The following is a 27,022-nucleotide window of genomic DNA, read 5'->3' on the forward strand; positions in this document are numbered from 1 at the left end:
ACATGTGGGTGACATCATCGATGGAGCCCTATCACGGGACACTTTTGTCAAAGTTTCTAGAACTTTGACTGGCACCCTGAGCATGCCCAGCATGCCACTAACCCTGCATCCAGTAGGGGTCCCCCTTCAGTCTCTTTTTTTCCACGCAGCAGTAGCCTCGCGGATATCTGGAGCTCTGTGAGAATTCCTCACAAAAATATCCACACAAACTTCTTTCAAAACTTAAAAATTTTTCCCCCTTCGACCACCGACCTCCGTTGACGCTGGTAAGTTTACCTCGTCCCTTGCGGTCGGTTCCTGGCGGTGCTTTCTTCGGTGTCCGACCACCGACCGTGCGCCGCCCTTATTTTTTCTCAAAAACATGGCGACCGGGTTCCGAAAGTGCCCCGAGTGCCCGAGGACCATGTCCATTAAGGACTCTCACGAATTGGATAGGCACATGCAGCTGAATGTGGAAAAGGCGATGCAAGGCCTCTGCGTCAGAGCACTGCTGACGCCGGCACCGTTGCTCCTTGAGCTGCTATTGGAATCCCTGCAAGTGCTTATCATCATGTTACCAACCTGGCTAGTGTCTATTCCCAGGATGGCATTGATGCTCTGCGGGGCACTGCAGCCATCAGCTGATCTGGTTGTTGTCCCCGGTTCCTCAGAGGAAGAAGCCCCCCAATACCGGAAATGGCACCAAACAACTGGTTCCACTGGACCCATAACTATTCGATGATTGTGGAAATGAGGGCACCTATGATGCCTGGGGGATGACTCCTCCGTGGCTTCTAATGACACTTCGGATGGTCTCTTCTCAGAACCATCTCCTCCAGATGATCGAAGGAAGTTCCTGCTGAAGGGCTTCACCTTTGCAGGCTTTCTTCAGGTGATGGTGGAGGCCATCCCTTTCAGTTGATGAATGAAGAGTAAACTAGGCCCAAAACGCAAGATATCCTCCAGCACATAGAGTCTTCCAAGGAAATCGTGGCAGTCCCAGTGCATGAGATCCTTGTGGAGTTAATGATGAGGATGTGGGAACACCCCCTCACAGTGCCTCCTGTGAATAGGAAGGCGGACAAGATTTATTTAGTCCAAAAGTCTCTCAGATTCAACAAGTGTTAGCTGCCCCACCAATTGGTCATCATTGAATCCCCTCTCAAGAAAGCCAAGCACTTTTGGACCCATACTTAAGTGCCCCTGGGGAAGGATCACAGAGTGATGGATGCTCTTGGGAGAAAGATGCTCAGGGCACTATGCTTATTGCCCACATAGTGGCCTACCAGCTCTACATGAGCCAATACATGTGGGACATCCTGAAGCAGGTGCAGGACATTACTGAGCAACTGCCTAAGCAACTGCAAGACATACTTAAGTCGCTGGTACATAAGGGTCTGGAGTGTGGGAAACATGGGATCTGTTTTGACCTATGATGTTTTCAAGATGGTATCAAGGGTCTCTGCAGCAGGAATCGTCGCCTGCAGGCTTGCATGGTTTTAGGTCTCTGATCTCAGACCAGAGGTGTAGGAGTGCTGTGTACAAGAGAGAATCTCTTCGGTGACAGAGTGAAGTACGCGGTGGCCCAAATTAGGGACCACCATGCGACCCTTCAGCAGCTCATCACTGGCATTCAGGACCAGCCCTCCTCAGCCAGGAGGTCATGCTCCTTCTTCCACCCGAAGAGTTACTACCCTCTGCCTCCTTGTTCCCATCAGCAGCATGAGGGCTCTCATGGCCATCCCAAGCAACAAAACCCCAAAGCCCTAGCCAACATATCTGTGAACTCCAGGGATGGGGTATTGACTGGATTGCAGCAGACATAACCAAGTCGCTTGTAAACTGAATAATAGACCTACCGGTCAGTGGAAGGTTTTGATTCTTTGTGAACCAGTGGCCTAGTGTAACCTTGTACCAGTGGGTTCTCTCCATCATTTGCGATCCATCATTGAATCTCTTGGGTACTCTGCCAAATTTCCCCTTCAAGCCTATTCTGGGGCCCGGTAGCTCATCAGGAAGTACTAGTAGTGGAGCTGTCCTCCCTGTTAATGGCTAGAGCATTCAAACCCTTTCCATTAGGGCAAAGAGGGTGGGAATTTTACTCCCAGTACTTCCTGATACTAAAGGATACAGGGGGACTCCATCCCATCCTAGATTTGAGGGCCTTGAACAAATTCATCAAAAGAGAAATGTTAAGTGTCTCATCTCTGATCCGAAGTGACTCTGGCATAGCCTCTGGCAATATGCTGTTCCAAGGACTCATGATAGAACTACCCATAAATTTGGACTTCGTTTATAGGTCCCCTAACCGAGACTTCTTGTGGTGCTGGCTGAAGACAGCGCCACAGCACTTGTAGGCCCTAATGGTGGAGGCGGACCTGGACATTGTTGCTCTTACTGAGACCTGGTTCACTGATTCTTATGATTTGGATACGGCCATTCTGAGCTATAACTTGCTAAGAAAGGACAGAAAAGGGGGAGGAGTAGCTCTTTATGTCAACAATATACAAGCTACTGAATTGCAAGGGATGTGGGGTAGAGAAGAAGCATTGTGGACTGTCCTTAAAAAAAAAAAAAAAAAATGGTACTTCCATTTTTACTGATGTGATCTACAGGCCACACTCAAACAAAAGACCTAGACTGTGAACGCAATGAAGATATCCAAAAGATAGGAAAGAAGGGAGAAATGTTGCTCGTTGGAGATTTTAGTTTGACAGATGTGGATTGGCGTATCCCTTCTGCGAAATCTGCGAGAAGTAGAGATAGTGGATGTCCTTCAAGGGGCTCTGCTCAAATAAATGGTAATGGAACCCACGAGAGATGGTGTAATACTTGATCTGGTGCTCACTAATGGTGGGTAATGTGTCTGATGTTTGGGTAGGGGCATCAGTGTTCATTAGATGATGTGGTTCAGTTTGCAAATAGAACACACAGAAGTCACACAAAGATCTGAGTTTTCAATTTCAAAAATACAAACTTTGTCAAAATGGAGACATACCTGGAGGAAGAACTGGAAGATTGGGAGAAAATTGGTGAGTAGAACAGTGGACCGTACTGTCCGCCTAACTGAGCCATGCGCACAGCGCCAAGCTCAACAGCGCCGGGCGCACAAGTTCGGCTGCGCGCACAGCAGCACGCATCCCCATAAGTGCACATACCTGCTTGCACGCATATCGTCGCAGCCTGCACGCACACCCTCTGCGCACCCGGAGCGCATATCTAAGCCTCCCAGCGCGCGCATATAAACGTACAGAACGGGTTTGAACGCCCCTACGCGCACAACCATGGCACCACCGGCCAAGAAAGCCAAAGCACAAGCCCTCTGCCCAGCCTGCCACATAAGAGCTGCGCAGCATGAAGAGGCTACTGCCCTGAGCCTCCAGTGCGAGATGGCTCTGGGAGAACGAGGGCAAGGTACCCCCCAGCCAGTACAGGAATCCGGATCCACTGATAGCATCCCGGACCTCTCTAGCCCCAGCTCGGCCCTCCAGATGGGGCCCTCGGGGAACACCGCTGGGTTCAATATAGACCCAGGAAACTTTTTCCTGGGTGGAATTCTTTAAAGGTCTGCAAATCTTTGTCCAGGTGCAATCGGCGCCACTGGTGACACAGCCACAGCCTCCACCAGAGGACCCAGACCTCCCAGGCCCTTCTCGGCCTTCCAGACGTGCCTCCCCCGGACAAAAGCCTAACCTTGGACACGGACACATCGGAGGAAGACCAAGACTCCCTGGAGGAAGGGGAAATCCTTCCAGGAACTGAACCATACCGAACCATGATGCATTTCTTCTCCAAAGACAAACTACCTGACCTCGTGTCCATGAGCCTGAGAGAGCTAGCCATCCCAGACACAAGCGCCTCCGCGGAGCCAAAGACGAACCCTCTTCTGGTTGGGCTCCATCAGGCTCACGCCATTTCCCATTGCTGCAAGCTGTACAACAACTGATCGACCTGGAATGGAATGCCCCAGAGGCCAGTTTCAAGGGAGGGCGGGCCCTAGAAGTCCTATATCCACTGGAACCCTCAGCCAAAGAACTCCTGGTGTTCCCCAAAGTGGACGCCATGGTCTGCGCAGTCACAAAGCGCACCACCATTCCAGTCAAAGGAGGAACGGCACTCAAGGATGCCCAAGACAGATGTCAGGAGTCCATCCTTAAGCAGTCATTTGAGGCAGCAGCTATGTCACTGCAGATCGCTGCCTGCTGTGCCGTGATGACATGCGCATGCTTGTCACAGGCCAGGAACACAACCCCGCCCGTCGAATCATTAGAACCAGCAATATCCTTCCTCACGGATGCGACCTGCGACCTGGTGCCACCTACGCTCGATCAAAAGGGCGGTACAGCCGGGAGAATTTCTGACCTCCCTGGACCTGTCAGAAGCCTATCTGCACATCCTGGTCCATCACGATCATCAGCGCTTTCCTATGTTTTACGATCCTGGACTATCACTACCAGTTCCGAGCGCTACCAACTCTGGCTCCGAAGCTGGTCAGCCGACGCGTTCCAAGACGAAACTCACGAGAATGCCGTTTAAAGGAACCCTCCTGTTCAGAAGCAAACTGGAGAAGTTAGTCAACAAATGGGGCGAATCTCCAGTGCCTCGGTTACTGGAGGACAAGATCAAGAGAAGCCAACACCCCTCTCCCCAAACACCCAGGGGCAGAGGATCACAGCATTTCAGACAGTACAAGAATTCATACCAAGCACCTCGCCCTGCAGGCAGGGGCCAGTCCTTTCAGAACAAACACAACAGGGGAGCCGGCTCAGGTCCAGGCCCCAGCCGCACCCCACAATGAGAATCAACAGACCCATCCACAGGAAGAAGCATAGGTGGCAGGCTTGCCCGATTCTACCAAAGATGGGTCGAGAGAACATCAGACAAGTGGGTCTTAACCATCATTCGATAAGGATACTTTCTGGACTTCCACAGCATCCCTCCAGACAAATTTTTGAAACCTCCCTGCCACTCCCCCTCCAAGAGGGATGGCAGTGGAAACCACACTAACCAAATTACTCACCTTAAAGGCTGTAACATCAGTGCCCACGCACCAACGAAATACTGGACACTATTCCATCTATTTTATTGTCCCGAAGAAAGAGGGAACGTACCTGCCCATACTGGACCTCAAGTCTGTCAACCGCTACTTGAGGGTACCACACTTCTGTATGGAAACCTTCGGGCTAGCTACAGCCCCTTGGATGTTCACCAAAATCATGGTCGTAGTGGCGGTGACACTGAGGAAAGAAGGAATCCTCGTTCACCCATATCTGGACGATTGGCTGATCAGGGCAAAATCTCCAGAGGAAAGTCATCAGACGACCACCAGAGTCAAGAGCCTCCTGGAGAACTTTGGATGGGTCGTCAACGCAACCAAGAGCTGTCTGCTGCCTCCCAATCTCTGGAATACCTGGGAGTCCGGTTCGCCACCCAATAGGACAAGTTCATTCTTCCCCATACAAGGAGAAGGAAATTAATGGACCAGTTGAGAAAACTGTTGAACGGTGCTCGCCCCACGGTATGGGTCTACCTCCAAGTCCTCGGACTCATGACATCAACCCTAGAAGTCGTACCATGGGCAAGGGCCCACATGTGACCGCTACAACGTTCTCTACTGTCATGATGGAACACTATGTCCCAGGACTACACCGTCCTCCTCCAGTTGCCGGCGGAGGTACGAATCCAGCTCCTATGGTGACTACAAGACCACCTGAGCAAGGGATTAAGGCTATCCTCTCCGACCTGGGTCTTGCTCACCACGAATGCGAGCCTACGAGGGGGGGGAGCCCACTGTCAGGAACTGACGGCCCAGGGACAATGGGACAGGGAAGAGTCTGGATGGAACATCAACCGTCTGGAAGCCCAGGCAGTCAGACTAGCCTGCCTACACTTCAGTCACAGACTCCGGGGCGAATTGGGCAGAGTCATGTCAGACAACACCACAACAGTGGCCTACATCAATCGACAGGGAGGAACCAGAAGCCAACAGGTGTCCCTGGAAATAGACCCCTAATAGGGGTGTGCATTCGTTTTCGACGTATTGGCAATCCACAACGTATATGTTCCTATTCGTTGTATTCGTGGGGTCATGAAACGTATGCAAACCCCACGAATACAACATATCTAACGAATAAACCCGGCCGTCCATTGCTCCTACCATGTGACAGGGGCTGACCAATGGCACCGGTAGCCCCTGTGACATAGTGAGGGCAAAGGCTATTGGTGCCATTTTGAATACCGGCAGCCGAAGGCCTGAGTGCAGGAGATCGCGCCAGGACCCCTGCTGGATCACCAGGGACTTTTGGTAAGTCTTGGGGGGGTCAGGAGGGTGGGTTGTAGTTAATTAAATTTAAAGGGTTGGGATGGGGGTTTTTTTGGGAAACGAATACATACATAACTAATGAATGGATCGGGGTCCTCCGAGAACGGATGCAACGGATTTGGCTCCCCACGAATACTGAATGGGACGAATCCATCCCTGCTGCACATCCCTACCCCCTAAATGGCGTGGGCGGAAGCAAACCTACAAGGGATCTTGGCCGCCCACATCGCGGGAAAAGATAACGTCGCTGCGGATTACCTCAGCAGGGAAAATCTAGACCCAGGGGAATGGAGACTGTCAACCTCAGCCTTCCAGTTAATAATAGACCGCTGGAGAACACCAGCCATGGATCTTCTGGCAACCCAGTCCAACGCCCAAGTCCCCAAGTTCTTCAGCCGCAGACGAGAACCACAATCCCAGGGGATCGACGCCCTGGTCCAGACCTGGCCACAGGAAGGCCTACTGTATGCCTTTCCTCCATGGCCACTACTGGGCGGGATCATCTGCAAGATAGAACACCAGAGGGGGCAAGTACTTCTAGTGGCCCCGGACTGGCCAAGAAGGCCATGGTACGCAACATGCGAAGACTTCTGGAGGGGGAACCCTCTGTGTCTACCTCCACACAGGGACCTGCTCCAGCAAGGACCAATTCTCCGCAAAGACCCAACTTGATTCTTGCTTACGGTCTGGCCATTGAGAGGACTTGCCTGAAGAAGAGCGGGTACTCGGGGGCAGTGATTGACACCTTGCTCCAAGCATGCAAGTTTTCCACATCTTTAACCTACATACAAATATGGAGAATATTTGAAGCCTGGTGTGAAGACCGCGACAATCTTCCGTGGACAGTCAAAATTCCCATGATCCTGGAATTTCTGCAGGATGGCCTGAAGAAGGGGTTGCCCTCAACTCCATCAAGGTTCAACTGGCCACGTTGGCCTGCTTCAGAGGCAAAGTGGACGGCATCAGTCTATCTTCCCATCCAGATGTCTCCCGCTTCCTGAGAGGGGTCAAACAAATCAGACCACCCTTAAAGTGGCCGGTACCCCTATGGAATCACAATCTAGTACTCTACTTCCTAGCAGGAGCTTCCTTTAGACCTTCATGTGGTCTGTCCCTACAGCTCCTGATCTTGAAGACTGCATTCCTAGTGGCAATATGTTCAGCCCGTCGCATCTCCGAACTTCAAGCACTATCCTGTCGGGAACCGTTCTTCAGATTCACACTGGGATCCATACAGCTACGCACCGTACCCTCCTTCCTTCCAAAGGTGGTTTCTCATTTCCATCTAAACCAAACCATCTCGCTGCCATCTCCAGACGAGTATAAGGAATCAGAAGACTCACACCTCCTTCGCCATCTTAATGTTGGCAGACTCCTAGTCCGATACCTGGAAAGATCGGAATCCGTACGAAAGCGTACCACCTACTCGCGGGAAGAAACAAGGGGAAGCAGCCTCACGGGCAAACATAGCCCGCTGGATCAAAGAAGTAATCAAGGCGGCCTACGTAGAGGCAGGCAAGCCTCCACCTCTACAAGTCCAGGCCCATTCCACCAGAGCCCAGGCAGTGTCCTGAGCAGAAACCAAGATGCTGTCACCTGCCGAGATCTGTAGGGTGGCGACATGGTCCTCCATTCACACCTTCTCGAGGTTCTACCGCCTGGATGTTCAGGCCCGGGAGGACACAGTATTTGCAAGGGCAGTACTAAGTGGGCCACGGGCAGCCTCCCGCCCGGTTCGGGAGTAGCTTTTGTACATCCCATTGGTCCTGAGTCCATCTGCTACACGCTAGGAAATGGAGAAATTACTTACCTGATAATTTCATTTTCCTTAGTGTAGACAGATGGACACAGTATCACTCCCACAGCTGCCTCAGAATACGGAAACCTTGAGTGACAATCCCCGAGAGCAAGACAAACACGGGTAAGCCACGCTTTACCCATAGTTACCGGGTGTTGGCGTTTCTTGGTTGAGTGCACTGGCGGTCTCCAGCTAAAATTCACATCAACCAGTTCAAGTTAATCAAGTTATTCAAACACATATATCCACAATTGCTTTTCGAGGAGAATACTGAAGAGAAGAGCTTCCTGCAGGGGTATATGTAGTACTGACGTCAGATTGAAATCTGACTCCGTCTCCAACTACTATCAGGAGCACATTATACCCATTGGTCCTGAGTCCATCTGTCTACACTAAGGAAAACGAAATTATCAGGTAAGTAATTTCTCCATTGCAACTAACAAGCCACTGCACACTGCTTTTAAAATACGGATTTACGTGTGTAACTGTTGGCCTTGCCCCACTCCTGACTTTTAACATGCGCATATATGTGCATAATTAGTTGCTTCTGAAATCTGCAGTGCTCATGCACGGCCCATATACTCGCTTATATGGATCTTTTAGCGCAAGCAGCGCTTTTAAAATTCTGTTCTAAGTTTCTACCCAAGGTAGTGACACATTTCTGCCTTAATCAGTCAATCATCCTTTCAGTGTTTTTTCCTGAGGCCTCATGCCAAGAAAGGTGAACAAGTCCTTCATACTTTGGATTGCAAAAGAGTCATCACCTTTTATTTGGAGTGGACAAAAAATACTTTAGAAAGTCCACCTAGCTTTTTCTTTCTTTTTTTTTTGTTTTTACAAGCCTGGTATTGCTGTGTCAGAGAGCAATAAATGGATAGCAGATTCCAAATCCTTCGCTTGCCCCCAAGCATGTTTGAGTTTAGAGGGATATGTCACGACCCATAATGTCTGAGCCATGACTGTGTCAGTGGCCCATCTAAGGTCAAGCTCTATTGAAAAGTTTTGCAAAGCAGTGATGTGGAGTTTAGTTCAACTAGTGATATCCCATTATGGTTTAGACATGATGGCAACCTTGAGCAGTCTATTCTTCAGGGTCTCATGGAGGGCTAATACCAAGTTCTTTCCCCACAAGGACCCATTTTCTTTTCTTTAGGGTTATCTTTTGTTGTTGTTTTTTTTAAAGGGGGTGGGTAGATTTTTGAATTGTAACCCTCAAAAAGAATTTTTTGCTGCCCTTTTGGTGGCAGGACTGGATTTTTTTTTTCTGTTTTGTTAGACGATAACTCTTAGCTAGGAAGTCCCATGTTTGTGACTATGGTGATTGCTTGTCTTCAGAGAAAGTAAAGTTGTTGTTCTGTGAAGACATTAATAACAGTAGTTCATGAGCTATATAAACCTTCTCTCCTTCCTTTCTGGTGTTGAGCTCCTCAGCTTAACTCTAGAACTGAGGCACATGTCCAGAGGACCTCTAAGATTTTCCTGAAAAGCATTGAAACATGTGCCATGTTGGTGCCATCAGATGATGTCTGACTGGTGACCTGCTCCTTCAGCGATCACCTGTTATAGGTAAGCAACTTTGCTCCCAGAGGATACATAACACTACAAAAAAGTATTTCAAACTTGCTGCCTTGAGTTGACAAAAATATCTTCTCTTTTTACATGTGGACATTCTGTCAAAAAAGAAAAAATAGGTGAATGATTGTCTTAGACAAATAGTAAATTATTTGTTTTAATCAAAGATCTGCTGTAAATTGAAAGGGAGATCTTTGGCTACATCATCAATGTTATAGATGTGATTTATACATTTAAGTTCATTCTAGATTTCATGTGATAGTTGGCAACTTGCAACAAAATAAGCAACCATAATTACTAATGTAATTCTGTCCTTTAAAATACAATCAGAAAAACTGAGTGGTAGTCAAACTTTGCACTTTCTTCTTTTGCAGACATTGACAAATCAAATGAGGATGAGGAAGGAGGTACGCTGATAGCAAGGAAGGTTGGAGAGGCTGTGCAGAACACTTTTGGAGCTGTAGTGACAGCCATTGACATCCCATTAGGTGAGAACCTTTGTATTAGTTTTCTTAGATACATGACAGAGTAGCTCAACAACATTTTTATCCATTCATTAACTTTTTTTTTTCTGTTAAACTGTAAAATCAGTTTTGGGGTTTTTTTTTAATACTGATAATACCGTATTTTGGTGTTTTCCAATCCTCTCCTGAAGGCACATCTAAACAGTTATGTTTTCAGGATATCTATAATGAATATGCATGAGAGAGATTTTCATACATTGGAGACCCAGAACATGTAAATCTTATTCAATGGCAATCCTGAAAACCTGACTGGATAGGTATTCTCCCAGGAGAGGGTTGGAAAATACTGCTATATTGTTATGTTTGCTTTAAAATTTGTAGTGTGAACTGGTTTGATTTCATATGATGCAGTATATCAAATTAGTTCACAAATTAATCTTAATCTTTGTGAAAATGAGATGTGTGGATTCCATGTGAGTTAACTGCTGTATGAATTCCAGGTCATATTTTCATAGTTTTTATAAATTAAAATAATCATTTTATTCTTGTAGTCGCTGTTTATTGAAAATGGATTGCTCGGTTCAGACTATGTTCTTCATCTGACAATCATGATATAAGCAAGGGAACCACAGTCAGAGCTGTGACAAGTTTATTTTTAGGATATAACTAAGGGCGCATGGATTCTGATTCTGTTTAGAAAACTGAGCAAAGGTGGCGTAAAATTAGAGAGCAGGCAAACATATGGAACCCAGATCTCTTATTTTATTGGTTCAGTTTCATTTTTGTAGATGTAAAAAAGAACATTTGCAAGAGGACTCGCTCAGATGCTGCATAAATCTGAAATTCCAGAGACAATTAAAGATGACATAAAGATGTCTAAAGTGACTAGAACTTAATTTAGATGTTACCACCCAGGAAAAAAATCTGGGCCTCATAGTTGATATTACATTAAAATCATCTACCCAGTGTGCTGTGGCAGTCAAAAAAACAAACAATGTTAGGAATTATTAGGAAGAGAATGGCAAAACGGAGGATGTCATAATGCATAATGGTTAGACGTATCTTGAATACTGTGTGCAATTCTGGTTGCTGCATCTCAAAAAAGATATAGTTGCACTGGAGAAAGTACAGAGAAAGGTGATCAAAATGATAAAGGGCATAGAAATGCTCACCTACGAGGAAAAGCTGAAGAGGTTAGGGCTGTTTAGCTTGGAGAAGAGATGGCTGAGGGGGATATGATAGAGGTCTACAAAATCATGAAAGACTTGAATGGGTAAATGTGAAACAATTATTTATTCTTGTGGATAATAGAAGAAATAGGGCTCACTCCATGAAGAGAGCAAATAGAATTTTATCCAATTTGTTTTAAATGTGCTTTTTCACTCACAGCACAGTTAAGCTCTGCAGTTTGCAGCCAGAGGATGTGGTTAAGGCAGCTAGTGTAGCTGGGTTTAAAAAAGGGTTGGATAAGTTCCTGGAGAAGTCCATAAACTGCTATTAATCAATAGGGCATTAGTAGCATGGAATTTATTTAATGTTTGGTTACTTGCCCAGTACTTTTGACTTGGATTGGCCACTGTTAGAGACAGGATACTGTGCTTGATGGACCCTTGGTCTGACCCAGTATGGCATATCTTATGTTCTTAAAGAAGCCCATACTGTAAATAATACTTTTGGATCCAGGATTGCAAAACTTTTGAAATTAAAATGATCAGATATTTTGGACCCATAAATTTTAAACTGCTTGTCACCTTCTGATTGCCCATCAAACCCCTACTCCCTTCCTTTCCCCTTCACTCTCACCCTATCATTGGAATGCCTTTTATGTTTTGCTTATGGCAGCCATACTAATATTTCCTGGTAATGTCATCTTTTCCTTCTTTTTTTTTTTAATTTGAATTCTTACCTGAAGAACAGAACATTAGCTTTCATAAGTTATCCAATAAAAAGATATTGCTTTCTGTATATACAGTGGCTTGCAAAAGTATTTGCCCCCCCCTAAAAAGTCAGCAGATTTGTGTGGGTTACATTGACACTTACACAAATTGTTTCAGACAGTATGTTAATTGCAAACCAATATGCTCTTAAAGTAAATTTTCAAAGTCAGAATTCACTATTTCTCTGCATTTTTTGTAAAATAAAATTAAAATCTGAAAAATGCTGCTTGCGTTATTATTCAACCCCTGTGCTGTGGAAGCTCCAAGTTTACACTGATTAAAGATAATGGCCCTAACCATTGGCTTACAAATGGCCTTTACCTGTGAATCAAAACAGATCTGTTTTTCTGGATAAAATACTCTCTAATTCCAGTACCATTGGTCAGACTGTGAATCTGAAGGAAAGCTATGAAAATGAAGACCAAAGAGCATTCTAAGGAAATTAAAGATAAAGTTATAGACATGCGTAAGATAGGAAAAGGCTGCAAAATAATATCCAAGTACTTGGATATCCCAGTTGAGTACTGTTGGATCAATTGTGAGAAAATGGAAGCTGCATCATTCCACCCAGACACTGCCTAGAAAAGGCTGTCCCTTTAAAACTCAGCATCAGAGTTGTGAGGAAAGCCACAGAGAGACCAACAATCTCTTTGAAGGAGCTACTGAGTTCAGGGGCTGAGACTGGCATACAGGTGCATCGGCCAACCATATCAAGAGCTCTGCATGCAACTGGCCTGCATGGGAAGATGTCTAGAAAGAAGCTATGACTGAAAGAAAAAAATACTTCAAAGCACATCTGGAGTTTGCCAGAAAGCATCAGACTAGCCCAGCTAAAATATGGGATAAGGATTTGTGGTCAGATGAGACAAAAATGGAGCTTTATGGTCAAAATTCAAAATGCTATGTGTGGCTCAAACATAACACTAATGAGGAAAAAAGGAAATGCAGCAAATTTCAATAAGTCCCAAAATAACTTCAACGTTGTAAATTCTTTTGACACTTTATTGGTGGCAACTCCATTGCTTAAAGAGACACAGTTTTTTAAAAACAGGGCCCCCGTCACGGACCCGTGTTTCGCCGAATGCGGCTGCATCAGGAGGGACGTGTTTAAAGCGGGGTTCGTATGCTGTAAACAAGAAACAATATTTCAAAAAGGAGGGACTCATAATGATGGATCCATACAGTAAGTGCACATAACAAAAGGAATCATGTATATCTGAAGTGCAGCACTAGCTCCATTTTTTGTTTTTGTGGATTTCAAACATAACACTACCCATTCCTCAGAAAACACCATCCCAACAGTAAAGTATGGGGGTGGTAGTATCATGGTGTGGGGATGCTTTTCCTCTGTGGGGACTGGACATATTGTTAAAATTGAAGGATGGCTAGATGGTGCAACATACAGAGAGATAATACAAGACAATCTACTTCAATCTGCCAAAAAACTAAAAATTGGGAGAAAGTTCACCTTTCAGCAGGTCAATGATCCCAAGCACAAGGCCAAAGCAGCACAGGAGTGCTTAAACAACAAACAGATAAATGTTCTACAAAGGCCAAGTCAAAGTCCAGATCTCACTCCATTCGAGAATCTATGGTACTATTTGAAAATTGCGGCCCATAAGAATCAACCAACCTAACTACCTAAAGCAAATCTGCCAGGAAGAATGGACAAAAATCACTCCCAGTGTGCAAAGCTGGTAGAAACGTACCCCAACAGACTTAAAGCTGTTATTGTGGTAAAAGATAGTTCTATCGAGTACTAATCTGAAGGGGCTGAATACTTACTTATGCAAGCAGCATTTTTCAGTGTCTATTTTTATTTTATAAAAACTGCAGAGAAATAATGAATTGTGACTTTAAAAATTTACTTTGGGGCTGATGCAATATTTGTCTGCAGAAAACAGGCGCTCAGTGTTGAGCGTCTGTTTTCCTAACATGCACCCAGCCACCTCTCCTGGGTGCGCAATACAATATTTAAATAAGGGGTCGTGCTAAAAAGAAGGCACTAGGGGAAATTGTGCATTCCTAGCGCTGTCTCAGCATCAGGCACACAGGAGAGGTGGCTGTCAGTGAGGGTTGGGAAAACACATGCTCAATCTAGGAGCATTCATTTTCTCCTGCCTCCGGCATAGACATGACAAGATACACGGCCTGGACTGTGTATCTTGTATGTGTATATTTGGCGTCCAGAACTTTTTTTTTTTCAAAAATGTTTTTTTCCTAAATGTGCTTTCTTTGGTTCCTCCTACTTAGTAGTATCACGATGATACTATTAGGAAGAAGCACAGAAAGCACAGAAAGCAGGATTTTTCTTTTTTTCAATGTGCCTTGAGCATATCTTTAGGGGCAGGTGTAAAATTTGTCATATTGCATTGGGCGCATGGACCATGCGGGAAATTTTTTGCAACACTGGGATTAGCTAATAGCCTCATCTACAAGGAATTTAGATGTGATGAGCATTATTATAGCTTACACGGTGATTTGGATGAGTGTTTTGGATGCACTAATCCCCGTATTGCATCGGGGGTTTTGGACACATGTCAAACTGTTAACCGTGTGCTAGCCATTGCACATGGTATTGCATCGTCCCCTTTAAGAGCATACTGGATTGCAATAAGCATACTGGCTGGAACAAATCTGTGTGTCATTTGAAATCCACACCAATCTGACTTTTTAGGGGGTTGAATACTTTTCCAAGCCAAGTAACTCATTTAAAACTAATCTGAGAAAATTCTTTTTCACTCAACATACAATTAAGCTCTGGAATTTGTTGCCAGAGGAAGTGGTTAGTGTAGCTGGGTTCAAAAAAGGTTTGGATAAGTTCTTGAAGGAGAAGTCCACTAACTGCTATTAATCAAGTTGACTTAGGGAATAGCCATTGCTAATAATTGCATTAGTAGCATGGGATCTTCTTAGTGTTTGGGTAATTGCCAGGTTCTTGTGGCCTGGTTTGGCCTCTGTTGGAAACAGGATGCTGGGCTTGATGGTCCCTTGGTCTGACCCAGCATGGAAATTTCTTATGTTCTTATGTGTTAACCTTTATTTCTTTGGATATTTGTGTCATCTTTCGGAGGGCAGGGATTATGAGGATTACCCTCTATCATGTTGTAGTTCTTGGTATACACTAATTCCAACTCATCCCACCTCTATTTCTTTCTACAAACCATGTACAGGTCACTCTGGTTTCCTGCAGTGGAAATCTTGGTCTCTGACAGGTAGTAACTGACTAACTGTTCAGGAAGTTCAAATCTTCACTGTTTAGCATTCTAATTAATTTTGGGAATCCTGTAAATCTGCTCATTTCCTGGCGTGTAGCCAGATGGACTCAGAACGAATGGGTATAGTATCCGCGTGCTAGCAGTTGGAGACGGATCTGACGTCAGCACGGGTGTATATACACCCCCACAGGAAGCGTGCAACTTAGTAATTTCCATCTCCAAAGCAGTTTGGAGAGCCTGCACGCTCGCTGAGCGTATTTTCCAAATCTACTTTCTACTTTCAACTACAACTTCTACAACATTGAGCCCCGCACTCCTGCGGTGATACCCTAAGGTCCCTCCCTCAGTAGAGTTTCCCGGGGTGATTTCCGTGATCCCCTGGAGGTCTAAGTCCTTGGTCCGGTGGCCGAATCGCGGCAGGGACATAGCCCCCGGGCGAGGTTCAGGTGAGGCATACGAGGCGCCTCGGTCCTGGCGTGGACGAGGCAGCGGGTGCATATCCTCAAACGCGGCGGTGAAGGTACTTGCCCTCTCCCCCCGCAGCCGGAGACCGCCCGGGTTCCAGCCGGGAAGCGCCGAGGATCAGGTAAGGCGTACATCTCTTATTTCTGGTCTCCGAGGAACAGAGGATCGGCGGCATGGCACGCCGTGGCGGGCGCCATCTTGTGGGCCTTGTTCAGGTATTGAGCGCCCGTAATATGCGCAGCTCTCTTCCTCCTTGTGCCTGAGAGCATATTGCATACCATTGAGCATGTATTGCTAATCGCATATTGCTGAGAGCCTATTGAATGCCATTGAGCGTGTATTGCTAACCGCTTATTGCTGAGAGCCTATTGAAAGCCATTGAGCGTGTTTTGCTAACCGCATATTGCTGAGAGCCTATTGAATGCCATTGAGCGTGTATTGCTAACCGCATATTGCTGAGAGCCTATTGAATGCCATTGAGCATGTATTGCTAACTGCTTATTGCTGAGAGCCTATTGAAAGCCATTGAGCGTGTTTTGCTAACCGCATATTGCTGAGAGCCTATTGAATGCCATTGAGTGTGTATTGCTAACCGCTTATTGCTGAGAACCTATTGAATGCCCTTGAGCGTGTATTGCTAACTGCATATTGCTGAAAGCCTATTGCTAATCATTGTGCATATATTGAGTGCATATATTGTGCATATATTGCTAATCATTGTGCATATATTGTGCATAATTCTATTCAGCCAGATTCTACCACTTCCACATGTAAAAATGTTATTACTAATGTAAATACCTATACCTAATGTTGTTCTCTCCCTTTTCTTCTCTCCTCCCAGTTCTATTACCTTGTTATTTGTAACTGCTTCCTTCTACACAAATAGGTTATTGAATTGTTCACTGTACACCCCTGTTATATGTAAACCGGCATGATGTGTTTGCAACATGAATGCCGGTATATAAAAATTTTAAATAAATAAATAAATAATATTGTGAGCCGCATTGGGCTAGGCGCCTGTGGGCAATATTGGCCGCATATTGTTGTTATTGTTGAGCGCCTGTTCTATTCAGCGTATATTGCTGCCGCATATTATTGAGCGCCTATTGCTGCCGCATATTCTCATTGTGCGCCTGTTGTATTCAGCGTATATTGCTGCCGCATATTATTGAGCGCCTGTTGTACTACGCGCATATTGCTACCGCATATAATTATTGTGCGCCTGTTCTCTTAGGCGTATATTGTGCCCGCTTTTCATTCAGCGCATATTTTTCAATGGAACAGAACGCCTCAGCGTCTTCAGCTGGGGTGCCGCCTGCCTCCGGCATTAAAGCCCTCGGCCTCTGCTCCGCATGCCAGCTTCGAGCCACGCACAGTGAAGGGCCAGACTCCTTATGTGCCCAATGTGAGGAGGCTGTGGGACCCTCGGGCCAGGACCAGTCTCAGCCACGATTTGCTGACAGTTCCCCAGGGGCTACCCCGGATTTAGCGGGCAGTCTCGACCAATCGGGAATCCCAGGGGATCTTGTACCCTGGCGATTAGAGGCTGCTTCAATTTCTTGGATGGATCTCTTTAAGGGGATTCATGCCTTTGTACAGATGCAAACGGCTTCCCGTCCAGGCCCTGCGGTTCCTGTTGTTCCTGCGGTTTCTGCGGTTCCTGCGGTGGCTGCGACTGCGGCGGCTACTGCGGTGGCGGCTCCTGCGGATCCTGTTCCTGGACCCTCACGCCCTTATCGTGAGCGGGACCTCCCGCCGCTGGACAGCCCAGATCAGTCAGACCAGGAGTTTTCACCGGACGAGTCCGAATTCCCGGACGAGGGGGAACTTCCCCCAGGGATTGAGCCATATAGAACCATGAGGCGGTTCTTCACTAAGGAGGATCTCTCCAACCTGGTGTCTGTGTCTGGCGGAATTGGATATTACAGGTCCTAGCGCTACGGTACCCTCTGCGCAGAACCCCCTGCTGGAAGGACTTCGTCCTACAGCCCGCCATTTTCCATTCTTGCAAGCAGCGCAACAACTGATAGATTTAGAATGGGCGACACCAGCGGCTTCCTTCAAAGGGGGCCGGGCCCTGACGGGCATGTACCCATTGGCACCGGCTATCCAGGACCTGCTGGCATGCCCTCAGGTGGACGCCTTGATTAGCGCTGTGGTCAAGCGCACTACCATTCCAGTTGAAGGGGGGACGGCCCTCAAGGAGCCTCATGACCGGCGACTGGACGCCATTCTGAAACAGACCTTTAAGGTGGCAGCTCTCTCTTTGCGGATTGCAACCTGCTGCACAGTGGTGACGCGTGCCTGTTTGTCACAGGTCAGGAACAACGCTCCAGCAGCTGACATGGAGTCCGCTCTCTCGTTCCTCACGGATGCTGCATCAGATCTAGTCCGGATAACAGCCAAGGGGATCTCTTCCTCTGTAGCCGCCAGGAGGCAGCTCTGGATCAGGAAATGGTCAGCTGATGCGCCTTCGAAGACACGCCTCACCAGATTGCCCTTTAAGGGCTCTTTCCTATTTGGCAGCGACCTGGATAAACTGGCCAGTACATGGGGCGCCTCTCCAGTGCCTAGATTGCCGGAAGATCGGTTCAGAAGGAGCCAGTGCGCCTTTCCAAGGCCCTCCAGGGGCAGGAGTTCACAGCGCTTCGTTCCCTACAGGAGTCGCTACCAGGCACCTCGTCCTCAGGCCAGGAATCAGTCCTTTCGGACCAAGCAGCGCAAGAGGGGGAGCAGGTGCGGGCTCAGGTCCCGGCCGCGCCTCACAATGAGAATCCGCCGATTCATCTGGGGGACGGAGCCATAGGGGGCAGGTTAACCCTCTTCTACCCCAGATGGGTCGAGATTACGTCGGATCAGTGGGTCCTCGCCATCATTCGAGAGGGGTATTATCTGGACTTTCATCATCTCCCTCCGGACAAGTTTGTGGAATCTTCATGTCCCATACACAAGAAGGCGGCATTGGAAGCTACCTTGGCGAGGCTCTTGTCCTTGAAAGCCATCATCCCAGTACCTGCCTGGGAAGTGAATTCTGGACACTATTCCATTTATTTCATGGTACCCAAGAAAGGGGGCGCCTTTCGGCCCGTGCTGGACCTCAAGTCAGTCAATCGATACTTACGGGTCCCAAGGTTTCGCATGGAAACTGCGCTCCGTCAAGACCGCAGTACAGCCAGGAGAATTCCTCACGGCATTAGACTTGTCGGAAGCCTACCTGCATATCCCGATCCATCCGGATCATCGGCGCTACCTACGCTTCAAGGTTCTGGGGCACCACTTCCAATTCCGGGCTCTGCCCTTCGGATTGGCCACGTCACCGCGAACCTTCACCAAGGTGGTTGTCATGGTAGCAGCGGCTCTCAGACGGGAAGGAATTCTGGTCCATCCCTACTTAGACGATTGGCTGATCAGGGCGAAATCACGAGAGGAGAGCCATCGGACAACCGACAGAGTGATCGCCCTTCTGGAAAGCTTGGGCTGGGTAATCAACCTCAGCAAGAGTTGCCTACAGCCTTCCCAGTCACTGGAATACCTGGGAGTACAGTTCGACACGCAGGCAGACAGTCATTCTCACTACCAAGAGAAGGTTGAAACTTCAGACGCGTATCCAGTACTGGATGGGAGCCAGTCGGCCCATAGCTTGGGATTATCTGCAGGTTCTTGGTCTCATGGCATCCACCCTGGAAGTGGTACCTTGGGCAAGGGCCCATATGAGACCTCTACAACTCTCCCTGCTCTCTCGCTGGAGTCCTCGTCTACGGAACTATTCCACGCACCTACCTCTGCCTGCCAGAGTCCGGACACAGTTACGGTGGTGGCTGCAGTCCGACCACATGAGCAAGGGGTCGAGGATGTCCTCCCCCACGTGGACTCTGCTCACCACAGATGCCAGCCTGAGCGGCTGGGGAGCACACTGCGAAGGACCCACCGCACAAGGGCGGTGGCACGGAGAAGAGTCAGCGTGGAACATCAACCGTCTAGAGGCTCGGGCAGTCCAATTGGCATGCCTTTGATTTGCTCACAGACTGAAGAACAGAGCAGTCAGAGTGATGTCCGACAACGCCACCACGGTGGCATACATCAACCGTCAGGGCGGAACCAGAAGCCGACAAGTATCTCTGGAGATCTCCCCACTGATGTTTTGGGCAGAGGCGAATCTTCAGGACATCTCCGCCGTCCACATTGCCGGGAAGGACAACACCACGGCAGACTTCCTCAGCAGAGAAAGTCTAAATCCGGGAGAGTGGCAGCTGTCACCCACAGCCTTCCAGATGATTGTAGATCACTGGGGGATTCCGGACATGGATTTACTGGCAGACAAGTCCAATGCTCAAGTACCCAGATACTTCAGCCGCAAGCACGATCCGTTCTCCCACGGAATCAATGCCCTGGTTCTGCCATGGCCTCCAGGGACTCTGCTATACGCCTTTCCTCCGTGGCCTCTGCTGGGCGCCATCATCCACAAGATTCAGAAACACTGGGGCCTAGTTCTTCTAGTGGCACCAGACTGGCCAAGAAGACCCTGGTACGCGGACATGAGAAGACTACTGGCAGGGGAGCCTCTTCCCCTGCCTCCTCTCCGGGACCACCTACGTCAAGGTCCCATCCTCCACGAGGATCCAGCTCAATTCTCTCTTACGGTCTGGCCATTGAGAGGGCTAGACTGAAGAAGAGAGGTTACTCGGAGCCCGTGATAGATACACTCCTCCGAGCTCGCAAGTTTTCCACATCCCTCACCTATGTAAGGATCTGGAGAGTATTTGAAGCATGGTGCGATACTCATGGCACCAATCCACATGCGACCACAATTCCTATTGTTCTGGATTTCCTGCAGGATGGGCTTCAGAAGGGTCTCTCCCTCAGCTCCATCAAAGTGCAGGTGGCTGCACTGTCTTGCTATGGTCCCAGGAGGGATGGCAAGACCATTGCCAAACACCCAGATGTTTCTCGCTTCCTGAAAGGAGTCAAGCACATTCATCCGCCACTGAAGTGGCCAGTGCCTTTGTGGAACCTCAACCTTGTTTTGGATTTCCTCGCGGGATCCACCTTCAGACCCCTTCGGGGTCTGTCTCTTCGTTCTCTAACCTTGAAGATGGTGTTCCTATTGGCGGTATGTTCCGCACGCCGCGTCTCAGAGCTACAAGCACTGTCCTGTCGGGATCCCTTTTTGAGAATCACTCCAGAGGCTATCCATCTTCGCACGGTTACCTCCTTTTTACCTAAAGTGGTCTCACAATTTCACCTTAACCAAACTATATCCTTGCCTACCACGGCGGGTTTGAAGAAATCTGAAGAAGGGCGTTTATTACGCCATCTCGACATTGGCAGATTGCTGCCCAGATATCTGGAAGTGACACAAGACGTACGAAAGACAGACCATCTGTTCGTCCTGCACAGCGGGAAGAAGCAAGGTGAAGCGGCCTCTCGGCCCACCATCGCCCGCTGGATTAAAGAAGTTATCAGAGCAGCTTACGTGGAGGCCGGGAAGTCTCCGCCTCTACAGGTCAAGGCTCATTCTACCAGAGCACAAGCGGCATCCTGGGCGGAATCCAGGATGCGTGGTCCTCCCTCCATACCTTCTCCAGGTTCTACCGTCTGGATGTCCAGGTTAGGGAGGACTCAGCATTTGCGAGGGCGGTACTACATGGTCCTCAGGCAGCCTCCCGCCCAGGCTGGGAGTAAAGCTTTGGACATCCCATTCGTTCTGAGTCCATCTGGCTACACGCCAGGAAATGTTGAGATTACTTACCTGATAATCTCCTTTTCCTTGGTGTAGACAGATGGACTCAGCATCCCGCCCAGCTGCCTGTGTACATGGGTTTCACCGATTCAAGGTAAGCCATGTCATATGTTCCATAAGAGCGTACACTCTACCAGGTGTCAACGCCTTCCGGTTGGGAATGCTGGCGGTCTCCAGCTACTGTCAATCGGTCAGGGGAATCCTGTTTCACTTTTCACTGAGCGTCAGTACACACATCCATAACAGCTTTTGCAAGGAAGATTACTAAGTTGCTACGCTTCCTGTGGGGGTATATATACGCCTGTGCTGACGTCAGATCCGTCTCCAACTGCTAGCACGCGGATACTATACCCATTTGTACTGAGTCCATCTGTCTACACTAAGGAAAAGGAGATTATCAGGTAAGTAATCTCAACATTTCTCCCCATCTGAGGCTTTGATTCACAGGCTTTGTGTGAGTCAGTCACTTCTGTTAATATTGTGTGCAAAATGACAGCTCACGTTCTAGTTAAGGAATAAGCATCACATTATCACTTGACCATGAACACTGTCAAATGTTTGAATAAAGTGAGTCTTTCTGAGAGATCGCACCTTCTGAGTTTATTGTGCCTCTGTGTATAGATATCCCTGGCCAGTGTATATAGATGTTTAAACAGCTCCTGTTAGTGTACTAGGAAAAGAACTGATGGAATGTATAACCTGTGCAACCACAATCTTTTTTTTTTTTTCTTGCTTTTGTTTTCTAAAAAACAATAGAAAATTTGAATCTCTTCTTAACGCTTGCAGGTCTCGTTAAGGATGCTGCCAGACCTGTGTACTGGGTACCAGATCATGAAATCCTTCTCTGCTATCACTGCCAGAGGGAATTTAATGTGAAGCTCTCCAAGCACCACTGCCGGGCCTGTGGGCAGGGATTCTGTGATGAGTGTTCACACGATAGGAGGCCAGTTCCATCCCGCGGTTGGGACCACCCCGTCCGCGTCTGCTTTAGCTGCAATAAAAAACCTGGTGACCTTTAACACCCCCAACCTCTTCGCCTGGTCCATCACAGTTCTTTAGGTTCTCAGGGTTAGGAAAAGAAAACAGCATCTCACCTTCACCTCTAGCCTGTTCCAGCCAATGCATGCTTTTGCCTTTTAATGTTAGCTTTTGCTGACTTTGCATATGTTGTACATTCATGTCTTTTTGAAGTACTAAGAAGCTATCTAGAAAGAGTAGCTATGGACCACAGGGTTTAGTTACAAAATAAATAAAAAGTTTGGTTTTTTTTAAAAAGGACATTAAGTTTTTAATGTACAGCGCACCAAAAAATTTCCTTTCACGTTGATGGCAGACTGTCCATTTTTTGATCTTATGGATGCAACTGGTTTTTGATCAGTGGCTTTAATCATCCACAGACTGAGTGTTACAGCAACATCTTATGAACAAGAGAAACCAAGTCCTTGTATTGCCAATGGTTTTTAAGATTTTGTTATGGCTTTTTGCTATTTTCATATTATGTTTTAAATAGTCATTTGTAACTGACTGTTTCTTTTTTTTTTTCTGGGAGTCCTCCAGAAAGTGCAATGTATCGATTTACATTTTACACTGGTTCTTATTAGACAATACTAAGATCATCCTCAAGGAGTGAAAGTTGATGTACACTCCTGCAGCCAGCATAGGGAGGGAGAAACATGAAAAATATAAATCCTATAGTCTCAGGCTGGATGGTTTGACTACTTTTTGTTGCATATTGCCTCTGTGTAGAAGATAAGTACTGTTTTTGGGAGTCTGAATAGTCTCCTAAATCCATATTTCATTGATACGACAGTCCATTCATCCTAATGCCTTGGACACATTTTACTCTTTAAAGCTAAATGTGGAATATTCAGTGTTTCTCCAACAGAATTCAGCCCCATGTTTCCATGTACTCTGTATCTAAGAGAGTTCAAATTATTGTTATACTTTGTGGATCGAAAGCGTATAATGCTACTTAATAGGGTTATAAACTAATCAGGGCAGGATCTCCTAAGCCAAAACATGTTCTGCAAAAATGAAGTATTGCTATGAGAAGGTGTGGAACTTATCTTTGGGAAGACGACGTGATTATCCTTTTTATTGTTCTCCTCAATTATTGCTGTCACAGTGTGGCTCAGTGATGCCCTTCACTCCATTAGGTTATTACTACAAAACATCAGACACTTGCAGAACCCAAGCACTGGCATGCTAAGTTTGACTGCATATATTTTATTTATATTTTGTAAACTTTCAGATCCTCTATAGAATCTTAGTCCAGTTTTCATCAAACTGATTCTAGTATATTTTAATGTTTTTTTTAAATGTTTAGTTAGGTGGGATTTTTGTTTTATTTTTATGGTTTCAATTGACTTGAGTTTGACATCTACACTGAAAAGAAGAATAAATCCTGGACTACCAAAAGCCAAGGAACTTCTTATGACTCTGTAGGTTCTGGCAAACCTACTTTGGAGTTGAGTTTCAATGAGGACTTTAAAACATTTTTTTCTCCTTAAAATGTTATCCAAGGACACTTACACTGTTCATTTTGGTAATTAAAATAACTGCAAAATCTATTTTATTCCTAGAGAACAAAATTAACTTTCAAAAAGGAAAAATGGATTTGTATCATGTGTGCTGGACTTTTTTGTAACCTGTGTGCTGTGTATATTACAGTTCTCGTTGTCTTTACTTTTGGACTTTGTGGTTGTTGGTTGCAGATTTGCAGCTGCTTTCCCGGGCTGCACTTAGAAGAGAACACAGTAAACTTTGGCAACAATCAAACCAGCAGAAAGACCTGCAGGACAGTCATTTGCAAATCTAGCCCCTAGAGCAAGGTAGCAGTTAGCTTAAAATCCTTGCTTCTTGCCTCCCTCCTCATGCCTTTTTCCCAGCTCTTCCTATTGCACCACAGATTTGTTCTCAAAAATCAGTAATCTTTCCTGTGCTAGGAAATTACATTTATGGGATAATTAAGCACTTTGTATTTCATTTATTTTGAACAGTGGTTAGACTATACAAATGAAATGTTCTATTTATTAGTGTGTAGGTTATACTAATGTGTGAACTTGTATGTAGGTTTATCATATAATGTTTAATGGAAAAAAATGATATAGCATTCCTTGTATAAAATCTCTTGTACATCTCCATCTGACTGATTATGTATTTGTTGTACAGACATTTTTTTCTAATTGGGTTCTTTTCTTCTTTCCTCTTATCCATCATCTAAGAACTTTTTTCATTTCTTCATTTTCCTTCTTCATAACCTCCCTTCCGATGTTTCTTTTCTTTTCCTTTTTTTTCTCTTTTTCCTCTCTATATACTTATAGCTAAATTTCACCTCTTTCTTTCCAGTCATTCTTCCTTTTTACCTCCTACCTATCAACCTTTGATCTCCCATTCTCATCCCTCCTGTTACCGCTGAATCTCCTTCCTTCCATAGTGTGCTGTTCCCTACCTTTTTTTGTCCACTCCTTTGTCCTCTATTTCTGTCCTCTACCCACTTTCTCCTCATCTCTCAACTCTTCTCCTCTGCTTCTTGTCCCCTCATCAGCCTCAGCTCCTGCCCTGTCACTCATCCTATCCTCTACCTTCAGCTCTTTTCTTCTGTCTCACTTCCTACCCAGTTTCCTCTTGACCCTTTCATTTCCTCCCCAGCACTTTCCACCCTCTTTATAGGCCAATCCTTTTTCACTGCCTATCCCTTTAGGTCCTTCAAACCATCTCTCAACTCCTCCCTACCCTTCTGTGCTGTCTCTTTTTCCCAATTCATACCACTCACCCACTTGCCAAATAAATGCCAGTGGTTCCTCTAATCTGAGTCCCCACTCTCTCCCATCCCAGAATCTGTCCATTCCCCTGTGTAAACCCCCCCCCCCCTCCCACTTCCTGTCATGGTTGTTGGCTCAGAACCGGGCACCCTAGTGGCAGGAGTGCTATGGCAGTCTTTTTCCCTTCGGCTTGAATCCTTCACTGCTGGCCATATGAGAGAGAGGGGGTAGCCCTCCCCCCAGTACAAACAGGAAATGAGAGAAACCAAGGATCAAGTGAGGATAACAGGCACAAGCCCTGCATGAAGAAGCTGCACCCAAAGTCTTTTGGCGATAGCCCAGAGCCACCGTCTGAGGACTGAAAGGACAATTACCAACTGACTGCTGTAAGTGCCTCAGTATAAATACAAGTCTATACAGGAAGCGAGATGGCAATCAGATGAAGGGAGGGGTATTGACTTGTGAGGACTTCTACATAGGAATAAGAGCTGTTTTGGACTATCTGGTACCCCTGGAATCCAGCAACAGATCCTTACATCCAGTCCCTGAGTCTCCACTTGCACTCATACACACTTTGAGTCCTAAGTCTCCCATTTATTCCCCTATCCAAGCTCTGAATCTGTGCTCTTCCATATCCTCATTATCTACAACTTCCTACTCTCCTGTGTCTCCACCTAAGCCTAGAGTCCCTACTCCTCTCCACTCCCACAGCTTTTAAAATGGTTCCTCCTGCTTTCTGGGACCTCTCTGTTATGTCCCTGCTGTGGCTCATCAGGACTGTTGCCAGGCAAAGTGTTGCCCTACAGCAGAAATTGTAGCTGAGGGGGCATCTCCCCATCAAAGCTGCAGTATAGGGGAGGGAGATTTCCCTTCTGATGCAGTGGTCCACAACTGATGCAACTTCACACAAGCGGCTATGCAGGAGGTTGCTTACTTTTGCCACCACTGTAGAGGCAGCATGGCCCTCTACCTCCCCAGGTGCCCTCCTGTCTTGCTCAACTCTTTTGCTAACCTTGCACTCAGCTCTTCTAACTTGATCCTTCTGCTGCCATATTGTTTGAACTACATGGAAGAGACAATCAACTTTTTGAACCACATATGCTCTGTACATCTACCAAGCCCCAAATGATTCAAACAGCTGCTTGTAATTTGAACCATGATGGAGGAAAGTACATTAGCAGCAATATCTGCCAGACAAAGGAGGTTGGGGTGATTTGAAGGTGGCAAAAAACAGATGTCAATTGTCCCTTGAACCCTGCCCATAGCAATGCCATTACTTCCTCCCCAGCCCAACTCTTCCTGTTCTCTTCAGCCTCCAGCCTTTCAATGCCTTTTCAGCCTCCAGCCTTCCTCTTCCTGACCTCATCCCCTGCCACATTCTTCTGTCCCCCAGGCCTAACCCTTCTACAGCCTCCCCACATTCTCTCCCTAATCCCTCTCCTAGATTTTACTCTTGCCCCTCGTGCTTCCTTTCCTGTCCCAGGCCAGATCCTGCACACCCCAGCTCGATCACGCTCACTAGCTGCCAATGCATACACTCCCTCTACTTCCTTCTAGCCCAAATAGGGCAAGGCAGACACCACTGACACTTGCCTGGAAAGTATGGGTCAGCACCACCTCCTGGCTTGCTGGGACTGATGTGCAGCCACTGTCCTCACTATAACCTTCCTGCAGTGCCAAATTCTGCACAAGAGGGGAATTCTATACACATTTCACATACAGAATTCTCCAAGCAGTAATTAAAGCAATTGTGCTGGCCTGCA

The 27,022-nt window shown here is 46.8% G+C and overlaps 1 protein-coding gene across 6 annotated transcripts in view; it reads left to right on the plus strand.

Annotated features, from left to right (window-relative positions):
- ZFYVE1 (zinc finger FYVE-type containing 1) overlaps positions 1–24,638 on the plus strand; it is a 118,430-nt gene extending 93,792 nt beyond the window's left edge. For all 6 annotated transcript variants that reach the window (XM_029598716.1, XM_029598718.1, XM_029598719.1 and 3 more), the window contains 2 exons: positions 10,046–10,159; positions 22,282–24,638. In XM_029598716.1, the coding sequence (XP_029454576.1) occupies positions 10,046–10,159; positions 22,282–22,514 (347 nt within the window). In that variant the 3' untranslated portion in view covers positions 22,515–24,638. The remainder of the gene's footprint in view (positions 1–10,045; positions 10,160–22,281) is intronic.
- Positions 24,639–27,022: the final 2,384 nt, after the last annotated feature.

The sequence above is a fragment of the Rhinatrema bivittatum genome, chromosome 4 (genome assembly GCF_901001135.1).
Source record: "Rhinatrema bivittatum chromosome 4, aRhiBiv1.1, whole genome shotgun sequence".
Lineage (NCBI taxonomy): Eukaryota > Metazoa > Chordata > Amphibia > Gymnophiona > Rhinatrematidae > Rhinatrema > Rhinatrema bivittatum.